Raw genomic sequence first — 18,742 nt, 5'->3', positions numbered from 1 at the left:
AACACTAAGATTCATCTTTATAATAATATTTTTAAGAAACATGTTAGGACTCTATTGTAGTTGTTCTTAGTATCCAATATTTTTATGTTAAATTTAGGAAATGAAATAAGAAACTCTTGGAAATATTCTAATATAGTAACTCCTTCTCAGTGGATAAAGTAAATATTTATTACCCAATTTTTATAACAGAGTTAATGAAAGAGTTGTTTTTTTTTTGAAAGAAGAGTTAATGAAAGAGTTAATGAAGAAGATAATATAGTAAATCCTTCTTAGTGCATAAAGTAAAAAAAAATTACAATAAAGATCGTTAAAATGCGATTAAATGACCGGAATGGGATAGATAATCCAAGTTTCTTTCTTCCCCAGCAGGGCAGGGCCAAACATACATACATACATACACAACACAACCAATACACACACCAAACAAACCTATCATTGCACAACAATGGGAACAACGACAACAAGAACAATCTTAACACTTTCACTCACTTCAACAGCTTCTCGTTTCTCATTTTCACAACTCCCCACCTCTTACAAACCCCTTTATCTCAAAAGGGTTTATCTAGGTTTTAGACCCCTTTGTTCTAGTACAACAATACACACAAACCCATCAATTAATGAAGCTATTGAGCCTCTAAAACACTCAATCTTGCTTGAAAAGCTTAGAATTAGACATCTTAAGGATACTACTAAAACCCCATTTTCAAGAATTGGTGAAAAAAGAGGTGGTGAGAGTGAGGGAGCTAAGTTTGGGAAGAAGGGAGGGGAGAAAGAGAGTAAAGTTTTGAACTTTGAGGAGTTGGGGTTGAGTAATGAGGTTATTGGGGCTTTAGGTGAAATGGGTATTTCTGTTCCTACTGAGATTCAGTGTATTGGTGTGCCTGCTGTGATTGAGGGCAAAAGTGTGGTTTTGGGGTCTCATACGGGTTCCGGAAAGACTCTTGCGTATATGTTGCCTATTTCTCAGGTTTGGTTTCGGGGTCTTTGTGGTTTGGATTTTTTGTTTTGTTTGTGTGGTGATTTGATAGTTTGTGATTAACCATTGTCTCTGTTGTGATATGTTTGTAGTACATTGTGTTTTCGTGAATGTGCGGTGTTTTGTTTAGATAAATCTTAAAATGGGTATTGACTATGTTGGCTCTAGATTGAAAGTGAAAATTGCTTGTAGTTATATAGTATGTTCTTACTCACTCATAATTTATTCAGGTTTTAGAGGTGTTATTGTGGATTATATGTACTGTGTCTTACTGACTGACATACTTTGCTTGGTGCACTTGATTTATACATGTTGAAAGGATAAATACTGGTATTCATTGTATTTGAAGTGTCCATCATCACAGGTTGATAAAATTAGTTTGAGATGTTGATCAAGTTATCTAGAGTGAGCAAGTTTTACATATATGTTATCAGCGTTTTGAATCACCTCCTATATAAACCAATTTGGTATAATCTAATTTCTTAGTAGGGAATTTTATGTACTCTTGAGTCTTGGCTCATAGTGCTTGCTGGTGGAGCTTATGTTAGGGCAACATCTTAGCTCCTCTTTATGTAGTATGCGAACTATGAGAATCCCTTTAGAACATGGACAGATATCTTAGAAACTCCTTTCATAATAACTTGACCATTCATGCGCACTATCTGCTTCAGCGCATGATTTTGAAGTTCTTTCTTGCGAGCGAGAGAGTAATTACATACCAACTGTATTGTGTTATAATTAATGCAGAAAATACACATAAACAACTTTTGGTGCTTAACTTTTTTAGTTGTTGAGACGGGATGAGGCACTGTACGGTATGTTAATGAAGCCTAGACGTCCTCGAGCTGTTGTTTTATGCCCCACTAGAGAGCTCTCTGAGCAGGTTTGTCAGTGTAAAATATTGGATTCACATAATTTTTGAGGACATCTTCTAACGGCAGGCATTGACCTTTTCAGGTTTTTCGTGTGGCGAAGTCTGTCAGCCACCATGCCCGGTTCAGGTGTACCATGGTTAGTGGTGGCGGGCGTCTAAGACCTCAGGAGGATTCACTGAATGGCCCAATTGACATGGTGGTTGGAACACCAGGCAGGGTCCTTCAACATATTGAGGAGGGAAACATTGTCTATGGTGACATTAAATATGTGGTGATTATCTCTCCACTTTTGTATATAGGGACTTCTTCATGCTCACTCTTGGAACTTTTTGTCAACTTTCTGCAAGTACTTTTCTATTTTTAATAAACTTACAATGGTGGAATTTCATGTAGGTTTTGGATGAGGCAGATACCATGTTTGATCGTGGGTTTGGTCCTGATATTCGCAAGTTTCTTGGCCCCTTAAAAAACCGCGCGTCAAAACCTGGTGGCTTAGGATTTCAAACTGTTTTAGTTACTGCTACAATGACACAGGTTTTCTGATTCTTAATCTTTCAAACCCTTATAGTATATTTTACTATTCAATTCAAAAACTAGTATTAAAAGGAAATTTAGTACCATAAATTGATGCTTTTTGATAATTCCATGTAGGCACTTCTATTCTAACACTCAACTTTGAATCACCAATCACAGCAGTTCTTGTGCATTAATTTTTAGAAGAACCTAACGATTATAGATAAATTTGTTTAGTTTAACAAGTGATATTTCGAAACCTGATAATCTGGTTGTTTTGCAATGTAACTGCCCAATGTTATGTAGAACGGGATTTGATTCGAGACGTGGTACGGAAACATAAACATGGGACATTTATTTTGTTATAGATATTTTTTGGAAATATATAGTCTATGCTGCTCGAAGTTTCAGTACTTAAGAACTGATTAAACTGTCATATAGAAGGGTGGACTGGCACATCATTAAATTATAAGCATGGTTGTCATGTCGATAAGTCGAGTCGAGTCGACGGAGGTCCAGCTTGTCGACTAGTCGTAGATGCTACGACTAGTGTACAAATTAATAATAATTAATTAAATAATATATAATAGTATATCTTTTATATGTGGTTTCCTGCAACAAAATTCTAACACTCCTATACTCATATGTATATCAATCACAAAATAGATATGTTAATTACAAACATATCTTTTTCCCCTTCCATGTACACATAAATACGCTAACCGTACCAACATATAAAGTATAAACAGATGTATATTCAATATTAATCAATTTACCCGTACATAAACACACAAAAAGATATATAACCCGAGTTAGCATGTCGATTATTGCTGATGTTGAGTAGGTTTTTAGAATTTTTTACTTTTGTTTTCATTTTAAATTTTTATTGGATTTTGCACTTCGACCAACTAGTCGATAAGTCGACCGACTAGTTGAAAATTCGCAACTCGACCTCTCCAGTCGATTGTCTCAAACCGACTAGTCGAGCACCGTGACAACAATGAATATAAGATAATTAATGTGGTAACTCATCATTCCAATAGAAGATAATTAATGTTTTCTTACTAAGTACAGATAGAATAAACCTGGTGCTTGCCTAACACTCGATAGCAAGCTGCACATCCGTTGCATGCATAACACGTGTGTGTGTGTTTGAGAGAGGTGGTGAAGGATGTTTAATCCCAGAAAGGGTATGTATGACTGTATGCCCGAACTTTTGAATATATAGCCAAATGCAACATAACTTTGTTCTTAAATAAGGCAACATAATATTTTAAAAAAATATTATATATAGGAACTTTAAAGAAGCTGATGCAAGGAGATAAGTACTAGGATGACCAAATAGGTCGACACACATATTTCTCTACAAGTTTAAATAAAATGCTGAATTTAGAATTAGCTCTGTATTATTCTAGATAAAATATGAGCTATAGTCCATGAAGTATCATTGTTTCTCTTTAATGCATTTTTAATGCATTCTGCACATCGCTTGGTCCATTACTCCAATATATATCTATATCTCAATCTGGGAGGACAGAGTATATCTTATTATTTTGTTATTTGCAGGCAGTGCAAAAGCTGGTTGATGAGGAGTTTCAAGGAATTCTACATGTGCGTACTTCAACATTGCATAAAAAGATTGCATTGGCACGCCATGACTTTATTAAACTCTCGGGTGCAGAAAACAAGCTGGAGGCATTGTTACAGGTTGGTTTGAGCTACTTTAGTTGCGAGTATGATAATGCTGTAACTATAATTCAAGATCTCATTAATTAGTACTCCCTCCGTCCCATTCAATTCTATATAGTTTTTTTTCAATACTCGACACGCATTTTAAGGTGAATATAAAGTAAACTTCCGTAATTATTATTTTTTTAAGATTTTCCTTTTTAACTTTAAACATTAAATTTTATATATAGAAGAAAAAACAAATTAAAATAATTTATGGAACTATACTTAAAAGGAGCGTTAAAATGCGTTCCGAGCCCCCGTCCCCCAATGTACACACTTCAACGAGACAGAGGGGGTAATGATTTATAATGTATATATACCATCTAACTATAGTGGATGAACTATATAGTTTTTCCCTTCTTTTTTTTTGTTGTCTAGGATTTGTAAAACGTGGGTGGTGGGCAAATAGGATACAGATTTTATAACAATATCAAGGCTGCTAATGAAAATCCAAAGAAATATTAAAAGAAACATTAAATATGTAGAAGATTTTGTTGGAAAGTTTTAGTGTACTTGTATGTCTGAAATAATATATATGTGAAAAGTTGGATATGTAATGTTGAAGATTGGAGTCTTTTCCATTACATTCTGAGTAATATCTGTGTAATAAATAAGTAATTTCTTTTATTGCGGTTTCCGAATTTGTTGGAATTATATTACTCTTATGCATTAAATTCTTCGCAAATCTATATGGTTGGTTCATTCTGGTTCGGCGGTTGCTGTTTTTTATTATACAAAAATGTTCATTGGGATTTTCTTCCTCATGAGTTGGAAGTTTATTCAAAATACGGAAACAATTGTGTTAATTATGGGTAAAATGATTAGGGGCATATTAGCAGAAATTTCCACTAGGTGATGAAGTTTGATATACTTGTCAAAACATATGGCAGCAGGAAATACAAGACAATTTCTTTAAAATCCTTGCAAGTATAAGGATCGTTCCTTAATTCATGAAAACTTGTTGGAGTAAATGTAGTGCTTTAGAATTGTTAAATTAGTGGAACTTCAGAAAATTTTTATTTGGCTCTAATAATTTGCATTGTTAACATTTTATGTTTTGTTCAAAACCACCTAATTGCTAGGTCAGCTGTTAAAAAATTGCTTTTTAGACATCAAAGGGAAAATCTTGGAATTGTACCTATATTATATCTAAGTTTAAATTCTAATAATAGAGGATTTCCTAGAAAATACCTGGTCACCTGTAGTTGAAGTCACGCTCTATATTCACTGGTTGGAGTATGTACTTCCTATGTTCCACATTAGATCTGTCTTTGTAAATTATTAAAGCAGCTAGGTGCTTGTCTCCTCTGAATTGGATAAAATGAGTGTTGACGCTAAAGTTATAGACGGTGATGGCAATGCAGAACTTAAGTGTGCAGTTTGACTATTTCAATTTCAGGTTCTGGAGCCAAGTTTAGCCAAGGGGAATAGAGTTATGGTGTTCTGCAATACATTAAATTCTAGTCGAGCTGTTGATCATTTTTTAAGTGAAAATCAAATCTCTACAGTTAACTACCACGGAGAAGTGCCGGCAGAACAAAGGTGAGTAGGTAGCAGGGTTCACCTGTTTCTGTTTTCTACATGTATGTACACATAATTGTTGGGAAGTGGGAACTCTAGATAAACATACTTTAGATCAACAATTCTACTTTGTAGGAATCATCCCACTGCCTGAATATTATGTGTCTGGTCTCTAATTATAATACGGATGGCAAGATCCAAGTATATCATCTGGCTAGGCATTTTGATATTTCTAACTTAGATTATAACTAATCTTACATGGAAGCATAATTTGTACAGCTAAAGGCTTGTGGATGCTTATTATACAGTCAAATAAGATGCATGTCAATCCTTTGTACTAGCAAAAGTTTCCGGTCATAAATGTGTATTTTCCACACTATAGGGTTGAAAACTTGAAGAAGTTCAAGAGTGATGATGGAGATTGCCCAACACTTGTCTGCACAGACCTGGCTGCTAGAGGACTGGACCTGGATGTTGACCATGTTATCATGTTTGATTTTCCACTGACATCTGTATGCTTTTCATCTGGAATTAGTCAGTATATATTATTCCATTAGCTTTCACATCAAGGGTTTCTTATTCTTTTACTTTAATAACCCATCCTCTTTATTTAAAATCAGATCGACTATCTTCATCGAACTGGAAGAACAGCTCGAATGGGTGCAAAAGGTATGTTATATGTTGATGTAGGCATGTAGCCTACTTGCCTTTTTATTCAATGATCTCAATGCGTACTTGTTGCATTTTATGACCTTGGTCTTGGTTATAAAATTTGAATGTAATTTCTACCTTTGTCTCAGTTTTAGAAGTTGGATGTAATTTCTGTTTAATTAACTATTAATGCAAAGTTTGAAAGCTAGTTTTACCTAATATGTCCCTTCCTTCTCTCTGTAGAAAACCAAAACCCAACAAAATTACTGTTGGTACCGCATGTTTTTAATTTTTGTAGAATTATCCTCTTCAATTAACAGGAAAGGTTACAAGTTTGGTAGCTAAAAAGGACCATAATTTAGCAACTAGAATCGAGGAAGCCATCATGAAAAATGAGAGCTTGGAGTCTCTTACAGTAGATTACATTAAAAGAGATACGGCCAGGTCAAAAATATCTCAGAATACAGTTAAAAATTCAAAGCTGATGAAAGTTTCAAGCCGGGGGACAAAAGCTGCATCTGGGAGATCGGCTTCCGTTCGTGGCAAGGCTGGAAGCACAAGAACAGCTGGATCGAAGTCTGGAAGAGACTCCTCCGACCACAAATCCAAGAGGGGAGCAACCAAGGTTTCAAGACCGCTGAAGTCTTCAAACACAAGGGGACCGGTATCTGGTGGCAAGAAGCAGAGCTCAGGATTTAAGGTTTCAAAGCCAACAAACTCTTCAACTGCGAGTAGCAGTAGAGGGCCAGCAAGTGGTGTCAAGAAACAGACGGGCAGTGGGAAGAAGTCTGGTGCTGTGAAGTCTACATCGAAGCTAAATGTTGTCGGGTTCAGGGGCCGTAGCTCTTCATCTAATAAGAGCGGACCATTTAGAGCTTCTTGATTGCAGTGTCTGCAACATATTTTGCTTTTAAATTAGTTTGGCGTTATACGAATTTTGTACATGTAATTTCTCTAATGTAATGTCACATTTATTCAGTTAAGGAACCAAAAATGTTTACCTCCGCCCTGTAAGATGAATTGCCTAGATTTTTAAAGAATGCAAATTTTTTACTGCACTGAGTTTTCGCATTCATATCAGGTAGCTAACGGTTAAGGGTCAGTGCGGCCATAAGAACCTTCTGTGAGAAATTGTTGTAGCCAACAGCAATGGCTTTGAGGGAAGTGGGAAGTTGAGAAAGCTGATAAGTGTAACAGTTCTATCAGAAATTTAATCAAAAAGCTTGGAAAGTTGCTTATATGGTGTGCAGAAGGAACAGCAGCTGGACATGAATGTTAAACAATGACTTGAATGATAAGAGTATAAGATAAAATTACATATTTCAGTATTACAATAGAGAATTTGAACTGAATAAGCAAACAAAGAGCACAAATTATAAGTTTCATTTCCAAGTAAGAGCAAGAGGAGTAGTTGAAGGTTTAGGAGGTGTAACAACATTCCCAGTGGAATCATAAATAATGACACCTGAGAAATCTGGGAGCTGACACTTGCCTCCCATGACTATATTCTTCTTCCAAACCGAAACTTCGCCACTGTTAGTGCTATCATCACAGTTTCCGAACTGAAACCCGTGATCATCCCCTTCCCGGTAAAGCTGTATAACAGGATCATGATTATGGTTACCATAGCAGGCACTCCAATGACGCCATTTTCGCGTAAGAAACAGTTTCAACGACACATTTGCTCGAGACATTTTTCTTCTTAGCCGTTGCACCAAGGGAACTTGTTTAGCCATGAGAGTTTTATTTGTCTCACATCTGTCCTGAAGCTTGGTTTTTACTCTGTTTTATAGGCAGTTGCAGACATGTAGTTGGTTAAAGTTGGTGAATTTAGGGGATTTGTTAAAGATTGCAATAGACTTTGACTGGGAACAATCTTTTTTGTGGTTTGGGTGATCATTAAGTTATTTTAGCATGATCCAAAAAAATCTTGATTCAAGCATTTAATTGGTTCGAGGCACATACAATTTTCAAAATTTGGTTAATTGGCTACAATTTTTTATTGGACAAAATATTTTTATACTCTACATTGTTAAACATATAAAAAAAATTTCAATTAAAAAAAATTATTTTAAAATAATAACTTATGTTATACTCCATTTTGGATAACAAAAATGTTAAGGGAGTATATAAGAATGTCGAGTAAGGTGCCGAATCCGGGATAACGATAAGAAGATCCTGTTGTAATGTTTAGTAAGGTGCAAGATCTCCGATCATAAAATTATCATGTTGTGATGTTTAAATAAGGTACACGACTCCGATCATGACACTGATATGTGTTGTGACAACGGATTAGGGGTTACTTTGAATAATTTTATAAAAAATATGTATAGGTTAATAAATATCTATGAAAATAAAATTCTAAAAATTAGATATTGATATCTTTTGACAATATATTATGATATCAGGTCCATTCAAGGTCAGATTAGCAATTTTTAATGTCCTCAGCCTAATACAAAGAGGTTCAATTGGTGGAGCAATATGGCCCAATGCTAAAAAACATATTATGGGCCTCTTTTTTAGGCCCATTTTTGTATTAAGTATATCTTTTTAACTTCAAAGCCCAACTAATGTTCTCTTGTTCCTTTTCCTTTTCTCCATAAGGAATCAAAAACCATTTTCTTGAATTAGGGTTTTGAGTTCTTGAACCCAATCTCTCTCCTCCAAAATGCATCATCGTTCCTCAATCTCTCTCTACAAAACCCTGCTTTCCAGATACCCTTTTCGAAGTTCTTCAAAACCCATAAATTTGTTTCCTCTAAAACCACTCTCTACTCTCTCAAATCAACCCATCTTAAACCCTAATAAAAATCACTTTTTTACTGGAAAAAATAGCCTAACACCATCAATTCACTTCAAGAATTCAATAAACTTGAGGAATTATAGTGTAGAGACAGATAAAGTAGTGGATGAAATCAATCTCAAGTTTGCAGAAGCTAGGGAGGAGATCGAAATGGCATTGGAGTCGAAAGAAACAGTGTATTTTGATGAAGAAGCTGAGTGTGCTCGTGCCGCAGTTAAAGAAGTTTTGGACTTGTTTGAAGGATTGTTGGCTAAATTGCCCGATAAAGAGAAGGGAGTAGTGCAGAGATCAATGGGGCTCAAGATTGAGCAGTTGAAGGCTGAGCTTGCACAGCTCAATGAGTAGCGAGGCTTTTGTGGTTTTTAAGCCGGGGATCTTTGCGGAAACAGTGGGTTGAGGAAGTACATTTTGCCCACTCGAGACCGGAGATATGTATGTGTAATTTTATAAATTGTGGAGGCTAATTTGATGATATTATGATTTATTAGTAAAATGTTCAATAATGGTGTATGAGGGTATTTTTATCTATTTGAAGTTTGTAGGTTTATCGACTATGACAGAACTTCTTGTACTCTCACACTAAGAAATAGATAAGTCAATTTAATATTAGTATTGATTTAGCAAATTGCAACTTCAGTAGGTACTACTGTTCATTTTTATTTTAGATAAAGTCGGTAGTAATGGTTAAGGTTGAGCACAGGAAATGATTAACTTTGTAGAATATTTTGGATAATTAGCAATCTTTGAACTGAACTTCTTCCCGTAGAAAGTCTTGGACACAATGTTGTTTTACCAGTGGTACGATGGTATCATTTATCTATTGTTTCTTAGGACTGCTATCTATATATGATAAAATTTGCAACCAACTTCCCAATTTTTAAATGGGGGACTAGGTAAAATTATCTTATACTCTGAATTGGCATGTTGAATTTGTGACAAGTTGTTATTTTTTGCTGATACCGTACCTTTTTCCTATCCTTCGAATGAAAAATTATCACAAGAGAAAAATATTGAGGTGCAGAAATACTACACATTGTCATATTATTTTTGACTGGACGCATTTAAGAAATTCTTATTAGAGCCTAATGCCTTGTTTAATTATATATTATTATAAGGTATAAGACTGTAAGGTTTATGCAATTTGGATTCCTAGATTTCAGGCTTCAAAATATGTACAAGGAGATGCGAGGTTGTTGCAATTTACTAATTTAGACTCCTACCCCAGAAAGAACTAACCCTCGTTGCTGATTCTGACTTTAGTAATCTGCTTCTGTATCTTGAAAAAACATAAATTAATTTTTTTCCGAAGTTCTTAGGCTCCTTAAAGAGGCTACCGAAAATCCAGGCATATTCTTATTAACATTAGTATATATATTATATAGCAAAGAAGTGAAAGCAGAAAGGAGCTCCTTTTATATCTGTTGTTTTAACAGGATGCAAAAACCTAACAAGGGAGCCTAACATGGGGATGGCTTCTCTAGTCAGGATAGGCAAGACCTGTAATGATTTTGATCCTGCTAACAATAGATTTTGGGAAGTGATAAAAATGTAAATTAACTTTTGTGCTTGTACCGAGACCTAGAAGTGGCAACTACAAATTAGAAACCACCAAAAAGGAGAAATGGCTACAAATGAATATCTGAACTAGTACCTTTGACAAGTACATGAACTATATATATTATTTTAATCTTGAATTCTTTCATAGGAAACACCTGTAGTATGAGTAATAAGAAAAAGTGCCATTATTGGTTTTGTGCTCCTTAGTCCAGTTGAGAATTGCAGTGAGGATGGAGAATTGATCATAACCTTCTCCAGTTTGATCCTAAGATTAAGGACAAATATGCATGGTCTTCTGTATGTCGAACCTCTTTTGAGCAAGTTTTCGATTTGGACGTATAAACACCTTTAGGCAGTTGCTTCTAGAACGCTAATCTTCATCTTCTCAGTGACACAGAACCACATATACTTTTTAGAAGTTCTCCTTTCCCAGTTGTAAGTACCAGCTTGAATGACATATGATAGTTTCAAATGGTTGGTTTAGCTCTATTTGCTCTTTCTGACTTTCGTTATATGCAAGTTTTTTTCAAGCATGGTAAAATATAAATTACTCTAGTAATTGCATGAACACTAAAGTGTGATAATTCGAAGATATGAATGAAACAGGCATGTGATCTGGGGGGGGGCATATGGTGAAGGCGTGACCGCGTGAGAGCTGAAAAAGAAGTTAATCGAGAAGAGGTTAATTAAGTTTAACATAGTAGGCTTACAAATTTTAATAGGAAATGTTCTTTGTTCATATCTTGGTTAGTTGCATGGAGTTTATTAGTATTGCATATCATTGACAGTACAAGCCTGCAATTTAGGTCATTTAAGATTATCTTTTTTGCATGTAAGGGACTTGGACGAACCTGCCAACACTAAACTAACTGTTGTTTATATTTCAGGGACTATCTGGTCATAAAGCTTATTTTTAGCAAGTGCTGTTCTGCTCGTGTAGAAAATTATTTAGAACTGTTGGTTACTTGATATTAACAGAGCTTTCACATTTTTAACCTTCTGATGTAGTAACTGAGGTGGCGTTATTCTGGTGTCATGAAAGATACTATGATCTTAGTAACTTTTGAGGCCCTCAATGTCAGAGACTCAGAGTAACTTTGATGTAATTGTTCATTTTATGTTCTTGTATCTAACTATCATCTAGAACCACCCTGTAGAGGCCTCCGTGTACACTAAATTTGAGCAGGGGCTAACCTCTCATTCAATGCATGGTATATGTTGAATTAAGATGAACCAAGACAAATAATTCTATTCACCGCCAGATTGATGAATAAGCTCTAAATCTAAAGTTCCATCAACCCATTGCAGTTTTTTTCATTAGTGCATTGCAGTTGTATCATGTTTTCCGTTTGATGTCGATAAGGTCTCACTTGTTTTACTAATTTTGCACTTTGGTTAACTTGAGTTCCATGGAACCAACAGTTGATAATTGATAGTTCATTGCCCCCACACGCTTGCAACCAGTTTCATTGTACTTTGGCTATTACTTGCTACATGTTGTTATGTCATTACTTTTTGTCCAAAGAGACAATATCTCATGGCTCTATGGATTTTGTGACAGAACAAGTGAATGTATGGGAACAAATCTCAGAAACTGATAAGTGCAATCTTATTGGATTTTCTTTTTGACCAAATTTTTAGTTTTTCTGAATAAAAACAGAAGTGGGATATGGACTTATTCTTATTCAAATATATTATGTGTATTGGGGAGACAGTTCCATTATATGTGAAAGCATGTGGGGAAGGGATAGAATGCATGGTCTGTTATTATCTGTCTCTTTATCTACTGCATTTTATGGCCTACATTTAAATGTAATGTTTTTAGCAAAAGCCTTTTTTACTTCATTAGTTCCATCATACATAAAAAGTTCGTACCTTTTGCACAAGACTCTCGTGCACTACCAGCTCTGGGAAAGTTGTTTCCACAATTCGAAAATACAATACTTACCATTGCACCTGTTATGCTTCCATTTCATATGAACATCAACCCTCACTGAAATTATGCCTTTTCTCATGGGAAAAGATCTCTCTATACATATGCTTTTATACATATATAACTGAGTTTCAGGTTGTGCTATACTGCTATGTAAATCAACGGAAACTCTTGGGAAGAAATGCAACAACAATGTTATGCTTTTAACTGTTTGAACTAGAAGAACAAACAAGCACACAAAATTTCAAAGAAGAGCACTTTTTTATAAGAAAATCTGCAATTTACATTCATCTGAATCTTTCATGTATTCCAACATAGTCTAAGAATTACAAGAAACAAATAGCAAGAAAGAACAATAAAAAAACAGATCCTAATCAACTACATTAGTGATTCTAAAACTGTACAATAACAATATGCTTATCCAGAGCCAACAACACTACCACATTTTAGCTTTTCCTATTGTTTCCGCAATAATTCCAATTTATGTTTTACCTCCCTACTGACACAATAATCTCCTTACAATGTGGAGAAATATCAGCTCTGACTTGTGGATTGTTTTATTAAAGGCTGAGAAGTTTTCGCCCATTCTTCAGGTGTACACTTGACTTCCATCAGCAATGCCACCACTTCTTTCATGGTTGGCCGTTCAGCCGGTGACGAATTCACGCAAAACATTGCTATTCCAAGTGTTTGGAGCATTTCTTGCACCATCTGATCTGGTAGTCCCCTGAGCTTAGAATCCAAAATTGTAACAGCTGGTTCAAAACTTCCCATTTTCTTCTTCACCCAATCAACAATGTGTAATCCATCACCTACTCGAGATTCAACAGCGCTGCGCCCACTTAGGATCTCGAGCAAAACCACTCCATAGCTATAAACATCGCTCTTCTCTGTTATGTTCATGGTGTATCCATATTCTGCATCAATATTAATCATAACATTATCATTTAGTAAAGACAAATCGATGAAAAGATATTAAGAAATAGTTCAAGTTACCAACTAAGAAAAAGACTAATGTAAAAAGATGCCAGACAGTATCTTAAAAGTTGATATGACAGCGATTATATGATGTGTAATTAGCTATTGATACTTAAAATTTAATCAACATAAGGAAGTTTTAAGTCACTTGCCTGGGGCTATGTAGCCATACGAACCAGCTACCCTGGACATTGCTTGGTGGTAAGTTGGAGAATTCATCAGCCTGGCCAGTCCGAAATCAGCCAAATAAGTTTCAAACCGAGAGTCCAGTAGAATATTATTGCATTTCACATCTCTGTGTAAAATTGTTGGAACACAATCATGATGAAGATAAGCAAGACCCTGGGCTGCTCCAACTGCAACTTTATACCTCGTCTCCCAATCTAAATTTCTGTTACTCTGCAGAAGTTGTTGGAGATTTCCATTCGAGATATAGTTGTAGAGCAAGAGTTTGACACTCTTATTGGAACAGTACCCTAAAAGCTTTACTATGTTCCTATGCCGAATGTGTCCAAGAATTTGAATTTCTGCAGCAAAAGAGTCTATAGCTGCTTCTTCATCTCCCTTTGTTTTCCAAAGCTTCTTTACTGCTATCAACTCTCCATTGGGCATTTCTGCCTTGTATACAACTCCGGAACAGCCTTTTCCTATCACATTTTCATCTTTGAGGCAATGTAGGATGTTGTCAATAGTGAAACTTAGCTTTTGAAATGGAATGAATGTCCACGGATAAGAAAAATCCTCTCGTCCTGACGAAGTGGCTAATGCACTTGATGATTTGTCAACCAAATATTTGTGATTCCTAGATACAAAAATCCAAAAGGCAACAACTACTATTGTCACAGAAGTGAGAATAACAGCTACCAAAGCTATAGTCTTTGCAGTTTTCAATCTATTATTGCGAAACTGATGTGAAGAGCAAGTATATCCGTTGACAGATTGACAAAGATCTTCATTTTCAAGGAATGAGTTTGAAGATAATGTTTTGAAAAAAGGTGTCACGGGTATTGGACCTGAAAAATTATTGTATGAGATATTCAAAGAAGTAAGGCTTGTGAGGGAACCCAAAATAGCAATCTTTCCATGGAGCATGTTATGCGAAAGATCAAGGGCTTGCAATTGTGTCAAATCCGACATAGTCTCTGGGATCTCACCTGTAAATCCATTTGAGCTCAAGTCTAGACTAATGGTTAAGCTTGTAACAGAACCAATCTCATCGGGGATTGCACCAGACAGACTATTGAAGCTCAAATCAAGTAAAGTTAGTTTCTGAAGATTCTTAAAGGATTTTGGGATTGAACCAGTAAGCAAATTGTTGTTGAGAATCAGTTTATTCAAGTAACTGAAGTTCCCAAAACTCCAAGGAATTTCTCCAGTAAAGCTATTTCTGCTGAGATCAAGCTGCTCTAAATTCACAAGCTCTCCTAACTGAGATGGCAAATTTCCACTGATGTGGTTATTGTGCACATCAAAAAGCTCAAGAACCGTTATATTAGCAATCTCTGCAGGCAAACCACCAGAGAAATGGTTCGCATATAGATCAAGAAACACAAGATTTTGTAATTGGCCCAACTCCTTTGGAATGTGTCCCGAGAGCTGATTCTCGCCAAGTCTTAATCTCACTAAAGACTGGCAATTTGAAACACTTGGAGGCAGCCCTCCTGATAAAGAGTTCCCCAGTAATAATAGCTTGCTCAGTTTCTTCAAACTGAATATCTCCTCCGGTATAATGCCAGTGAGTTTGTTCTTTGAAAGGTCCACTGAATACAGCTCAGTGCAATTCCCAAAAGAAGCTGGGATAGTTCCAGACACTGAATTCCCCCACAGGAAGAAACTCTGCAAGAATTTCAAATTTCCAATTTGCGATGGAATTGGACCTGAAAGTTGATTCTTGTCAAGCTGGAGGGCTGTAAGACTAGTGCAGTTACTCAACTGCCACGGAATAGACCCCGAAAGAAAATTATCTGACAAATGCAGCTGTTCAAGAAGTACTAGCTTCCCCAAATCACCCGGAATCACACCAGATAATTCATTAGCAGAAACATCAAATACCACCAAGGATGAACAATTTGATATTTCACCCGGAATAGGTCCACTTAAAGAGTTTCCCCATAAGAGCAAGCTAGTAAGTTTCTGCAACTTACCAAGCTGTGAAGGCATTGAACCAGTGAGCTTGTTCATATGCAAATACAAATTCCTCAACTCTGAACAAAACCCAAGTTCAGGAGGAATTTTCCCAGATATCTCAGTGTCATAAATTGCCAAAGTTTGGAGATTGATCAAATTTCCAAATGTAGGTGGTATAACACCAGATAGTCCAGTAGCTGCCGCGCCAAATGTGGTGAGATTAGTAAGTAATCCCAACTGCAGAGGTATTGCACCCCTCAAATATGGATTACCCCCAATCCTAAACTGTTGCAAGGACCTTAATGAGCCTAACTGCGACGGAATCGAGCCATTAAGTAGATTATCTTGAACACAGAACACTTGTAAAGATGACAGATTCCCAATTTGAGGAGGTATAGAATCTGTCAATTGGTTAGTATTCAAGAAAAGAAACTGCAATGAACTGAGTTGGCCTAGTTCAGCAGGGATTGGACCAGATAACGAATTCGACGACAAGTCCAGAAGGTGTAGATGACTAAATGAACCAAAATAAGATGGAATGTGACCAGAAATGTTAGTAGAAGAGAGATTAAGAAGCTGAAGGGAGGAGAGTGAAGCAAGCTCTAAAGGCAAAGAAGAGAGATTAAGAAATGTGTTTGGTATAGAAATAGAAATGACTTTATTTTGTGGAGAACATGTAATACCTTTCCAAGAACATGGAGTTTGGCTAGATGGTGTCCAAGAAGATAAAACTGCAGATGATGATTTAGAATAAGGGTCTGCTGTAGAAATCAAGGAGAGAAGAGCTTGGCCATCAGATGACAGAGATGTTACAAGTTCTGTTCTTGAAAAAACTACATAAAAACAAAAAACCAAGAAAAGTGAAGACACCAGTTCAATGTTTTTCTCCATTTTTTAGGGTAATCTTGCACTGAAAATTCAGGAAATGAGTCTGCAAGAATGGTGCAGATGGTGAAAGTGAAAGTCCACTCTAGTAGACAACATGCATGTGAGAGAACAAGGATGGGAGGTAATAAAATGAATGCTTATAAGTCACACTTGCAAGTATATGTCATTGCATGTGAACAAAAAGTGAAACTTCAAGAGGAAACTAATAGTGTCTTGTTTATTTGGAGTTTTATGTGTTGTTGCGGAGTAGTTTTATCTTACCGGAAAATTAAGATGTGTTGTTGAAACTCCGGCAGCACGGTGGCGGTGGTGGTGGAGGTAGTGGAGTGAATGGAAAGTGTTTGAAGGGTTTTAATTTAAATATTTAATGAATCAAGGGTTGTTTCTCTAGGGTTGCTTCAGAGTGGCTCATGTTTTGAGAAGGGAGTCAAAGATGTTGCACTAAATATATCTTTAGTCCATTGCTTTGAACAGTACTCTCTGGTTTTATTAATATTTTTTGTTAAATATCTCTCGCTCATTGTAGCAATGCATATGTATTTTAAGTGTGTGAAAAAAAATCGAATATTAAAAATTTATGTTGTGGTTAATTTTGTTCTTTTTTCTGACTCTTCTGCCATACTCTTTTTCTTTGTTGCAGTAATTGAAGTTTAGTTGGTCGGAAAAATTAATGATCAATAAAATTAATCGAACATTTATTTCTTAGTCTCATGGTTGATTACAATGTTCTTGCTAATCGATTTTAAAATATGATTATATTAATTTTGATAATTTATTGAAATTAATTAATCGATTATGAGTGATGTTTAGTGACAAGTGACGTAAATGCAAAAATTTTAAATCATATAATTATAAAATGTAGTCTAATTTTTTAGAAATGAGATCAAATATTTGTATTTATTAGCATTTTTAGCAAAAAAAATAAGTAATTTTATTTGTGTGTTTCGAAAAGAAGCATTATCATTTCATTGTCATTTTATAGAAAAAGTAAACAAATGATAAATGATTCGTTGTATTATTCTTCGGTTGCGAGCACGTTATAACTTTACAATGATATAATATTTTCATTTTATTTATTTGAGTCTTACGGATAGATTAAGTTCAACAAGAAAAGAATTAAAGAGTTGAGTAAGCTGTATCTTTAGAAAACACTCTCAAGTTCTAAATTGTAGAAAATACTCGTAAACAGTTGTGTACAATTTGCATCACAAATATTTATTTAAATATATATCTCCGGTGAAAAAACAAATCCATCAGAAAATTTTAAAACTGTGTTTTATTTAATTTGTTTTAGTAGAATACTTCAAAAACTTAATCTGCATTCTTGTTATTCAAAAACACAGTTGTATATTTATAAATAGTTTTTCAGAAATAAAAAATAAACCAAAATTTCATTCAATCCCTTTCAGTAATTATGTTGTATTGTTGGGAAATAACAGTTTTTATTTAATACATGGACAATGCATTTTTCTTTAATAACGGTACAACTAGGGATGTAATTCGAGTCGAGCGAATAAAGTTTTGAATATGACGTAATTTGAGCCGAGATTAATCGAGTCGAGTTGACGAGCCTAAACTTCTACCTGAATTCGACTCGTTTAATTTCACGATCTGAGTCGAACCAACTCGTTTAGTTAACCGAGTCCATTTTAACGAGTCGGGTTAGGCGATTCGTTTAATTTTATACTTAATCGAGTGTAAAACTCTAGCCGAATTCGATTTTTTTTTTTAATTTCACGAATCTATTCGAGCCGGTTTAAATAATAAAACGAGTTCAAGCAGAATTACGACCATAAGCACAACATGCATGTTTAATATTTAGTTTATTTAAAAACGTATTATTTTTCTTAATTTTATTGTTGAATTCAAGAAACGTGAATTAAATATACATTTTGAAGAAACATAGCTTAAAAGTACATTTTAAGTGATATAAAAACCAAATTTCTAAAGTATGATTGTAGAAATGACCGAGACTCCTTCAATACTAAAATTCTTGAATAAGATCATCATCATCTAGTCGCCTTTGCACTGATTTGTGGTGAACATATTAAAAATTAAAAAATGTCATTTTCATACAAAATTGAAGCGCAAACTTAATCGTTTTACACAAATTTTTTGATCAGCTCCTTATCAGAAAAATCTTTCCAAATAAACAAAAACACATGCCAATAAACAATTTTCCTGAACTA

The 18,742-nt window shown here is 35.1% G+C and overlaps 3 protein-coding genes across 3 annotated transcripts; 1 reads left to right on the top strand and 2 right to left on the bottom strand.

The window, feature by feature from the left end:
• The first annotated feature begins 334 nt into the window (after positions 1 to 334).
• Positions 335 to 7,329, top strand: LOC141671390 (DEAD-box ATP-dependent RNA helicase 39). Its single transcript, XM_074477623.1, has 9 exons — positions 335 to 967; positions 1,764 to 1,859; positions 1,934 to 2,122; positions 2,245 to 2,385; positions 3,931 to 4,071; positions 5,495 to 5,637; positions 5,999 to 6,128; positions 6,237 to 6,285; positions 6,588 to 7,329. Exons 1-9 carry the CDS (start codon positions 446 to 448, stop codon positions 7,148 to 7,150), a joined length of 1,974 nt encoding a protein of 657 aa, XP_074333724.1. The 5' UTR covers positions 335 to 445; the 3' UTR covers positions 7,151 to 7,329.
• Positions 7,330 to 7,649: 320 nt separating this feature from the next.
• Positions 7,650 to 7,961, bottom strand: LOC141674722 (uncharacterized). Its single transcript, XM_074481423.1, has one exon. It carries the CDS (start codon positions 7,959 to 7,961, stop codon positions 7,650 to 7,652), a length of 312 nt encoding a protein of 103 aa, XP_074337524.1.
• A 4,863-nt stretch (positions 7,962 to 12,824) lies between these two features.
• Positions 12,825 to 16,951, bottom strand: LOC141670872 (uncharacterized). The gene is made up of 2 exons (XM_074476913.1): positions 13,691 to 16,951; positions 12,825 to 13,477 (listed from the first exon to the last, which is right to left on the bottom strand). Exons 1-2 carry the CDS (start codon positions 16,554 to 16,556, stop codon positions 13,095 to 13,097), a joined length of 3,249 nt encoding a protein of 1,082 aa, XP_074333014.1. The 5' UTR covers positions 16,557 to 16,951; the 3' UTR covers positions 12,825 to 13,094.
• Between the last annotated feature and the right edge of the window lie 1,791 nt (positions 16,952 to 18,742).

This window comes from Apium graveolens, chromosome 7 (genome assembly GCF_009905375.1).
Source record: "Apium graveolens cultivar Ventura chromosome 7, ASM990537v1, whole genome shotgun sequence".
Classification (NCBI taxonomy): domain Eukaryota; kingdom Viridiplantae; phylum Streptophyta; class Magnoliopsida; order Apiales; family Apiaceae; genus Apium; species Apium graveolens.
Note: the sequence above shows the minus strand (reverse complement) of the source record. Positions and strands in the feature narration are given on the sequence as shown.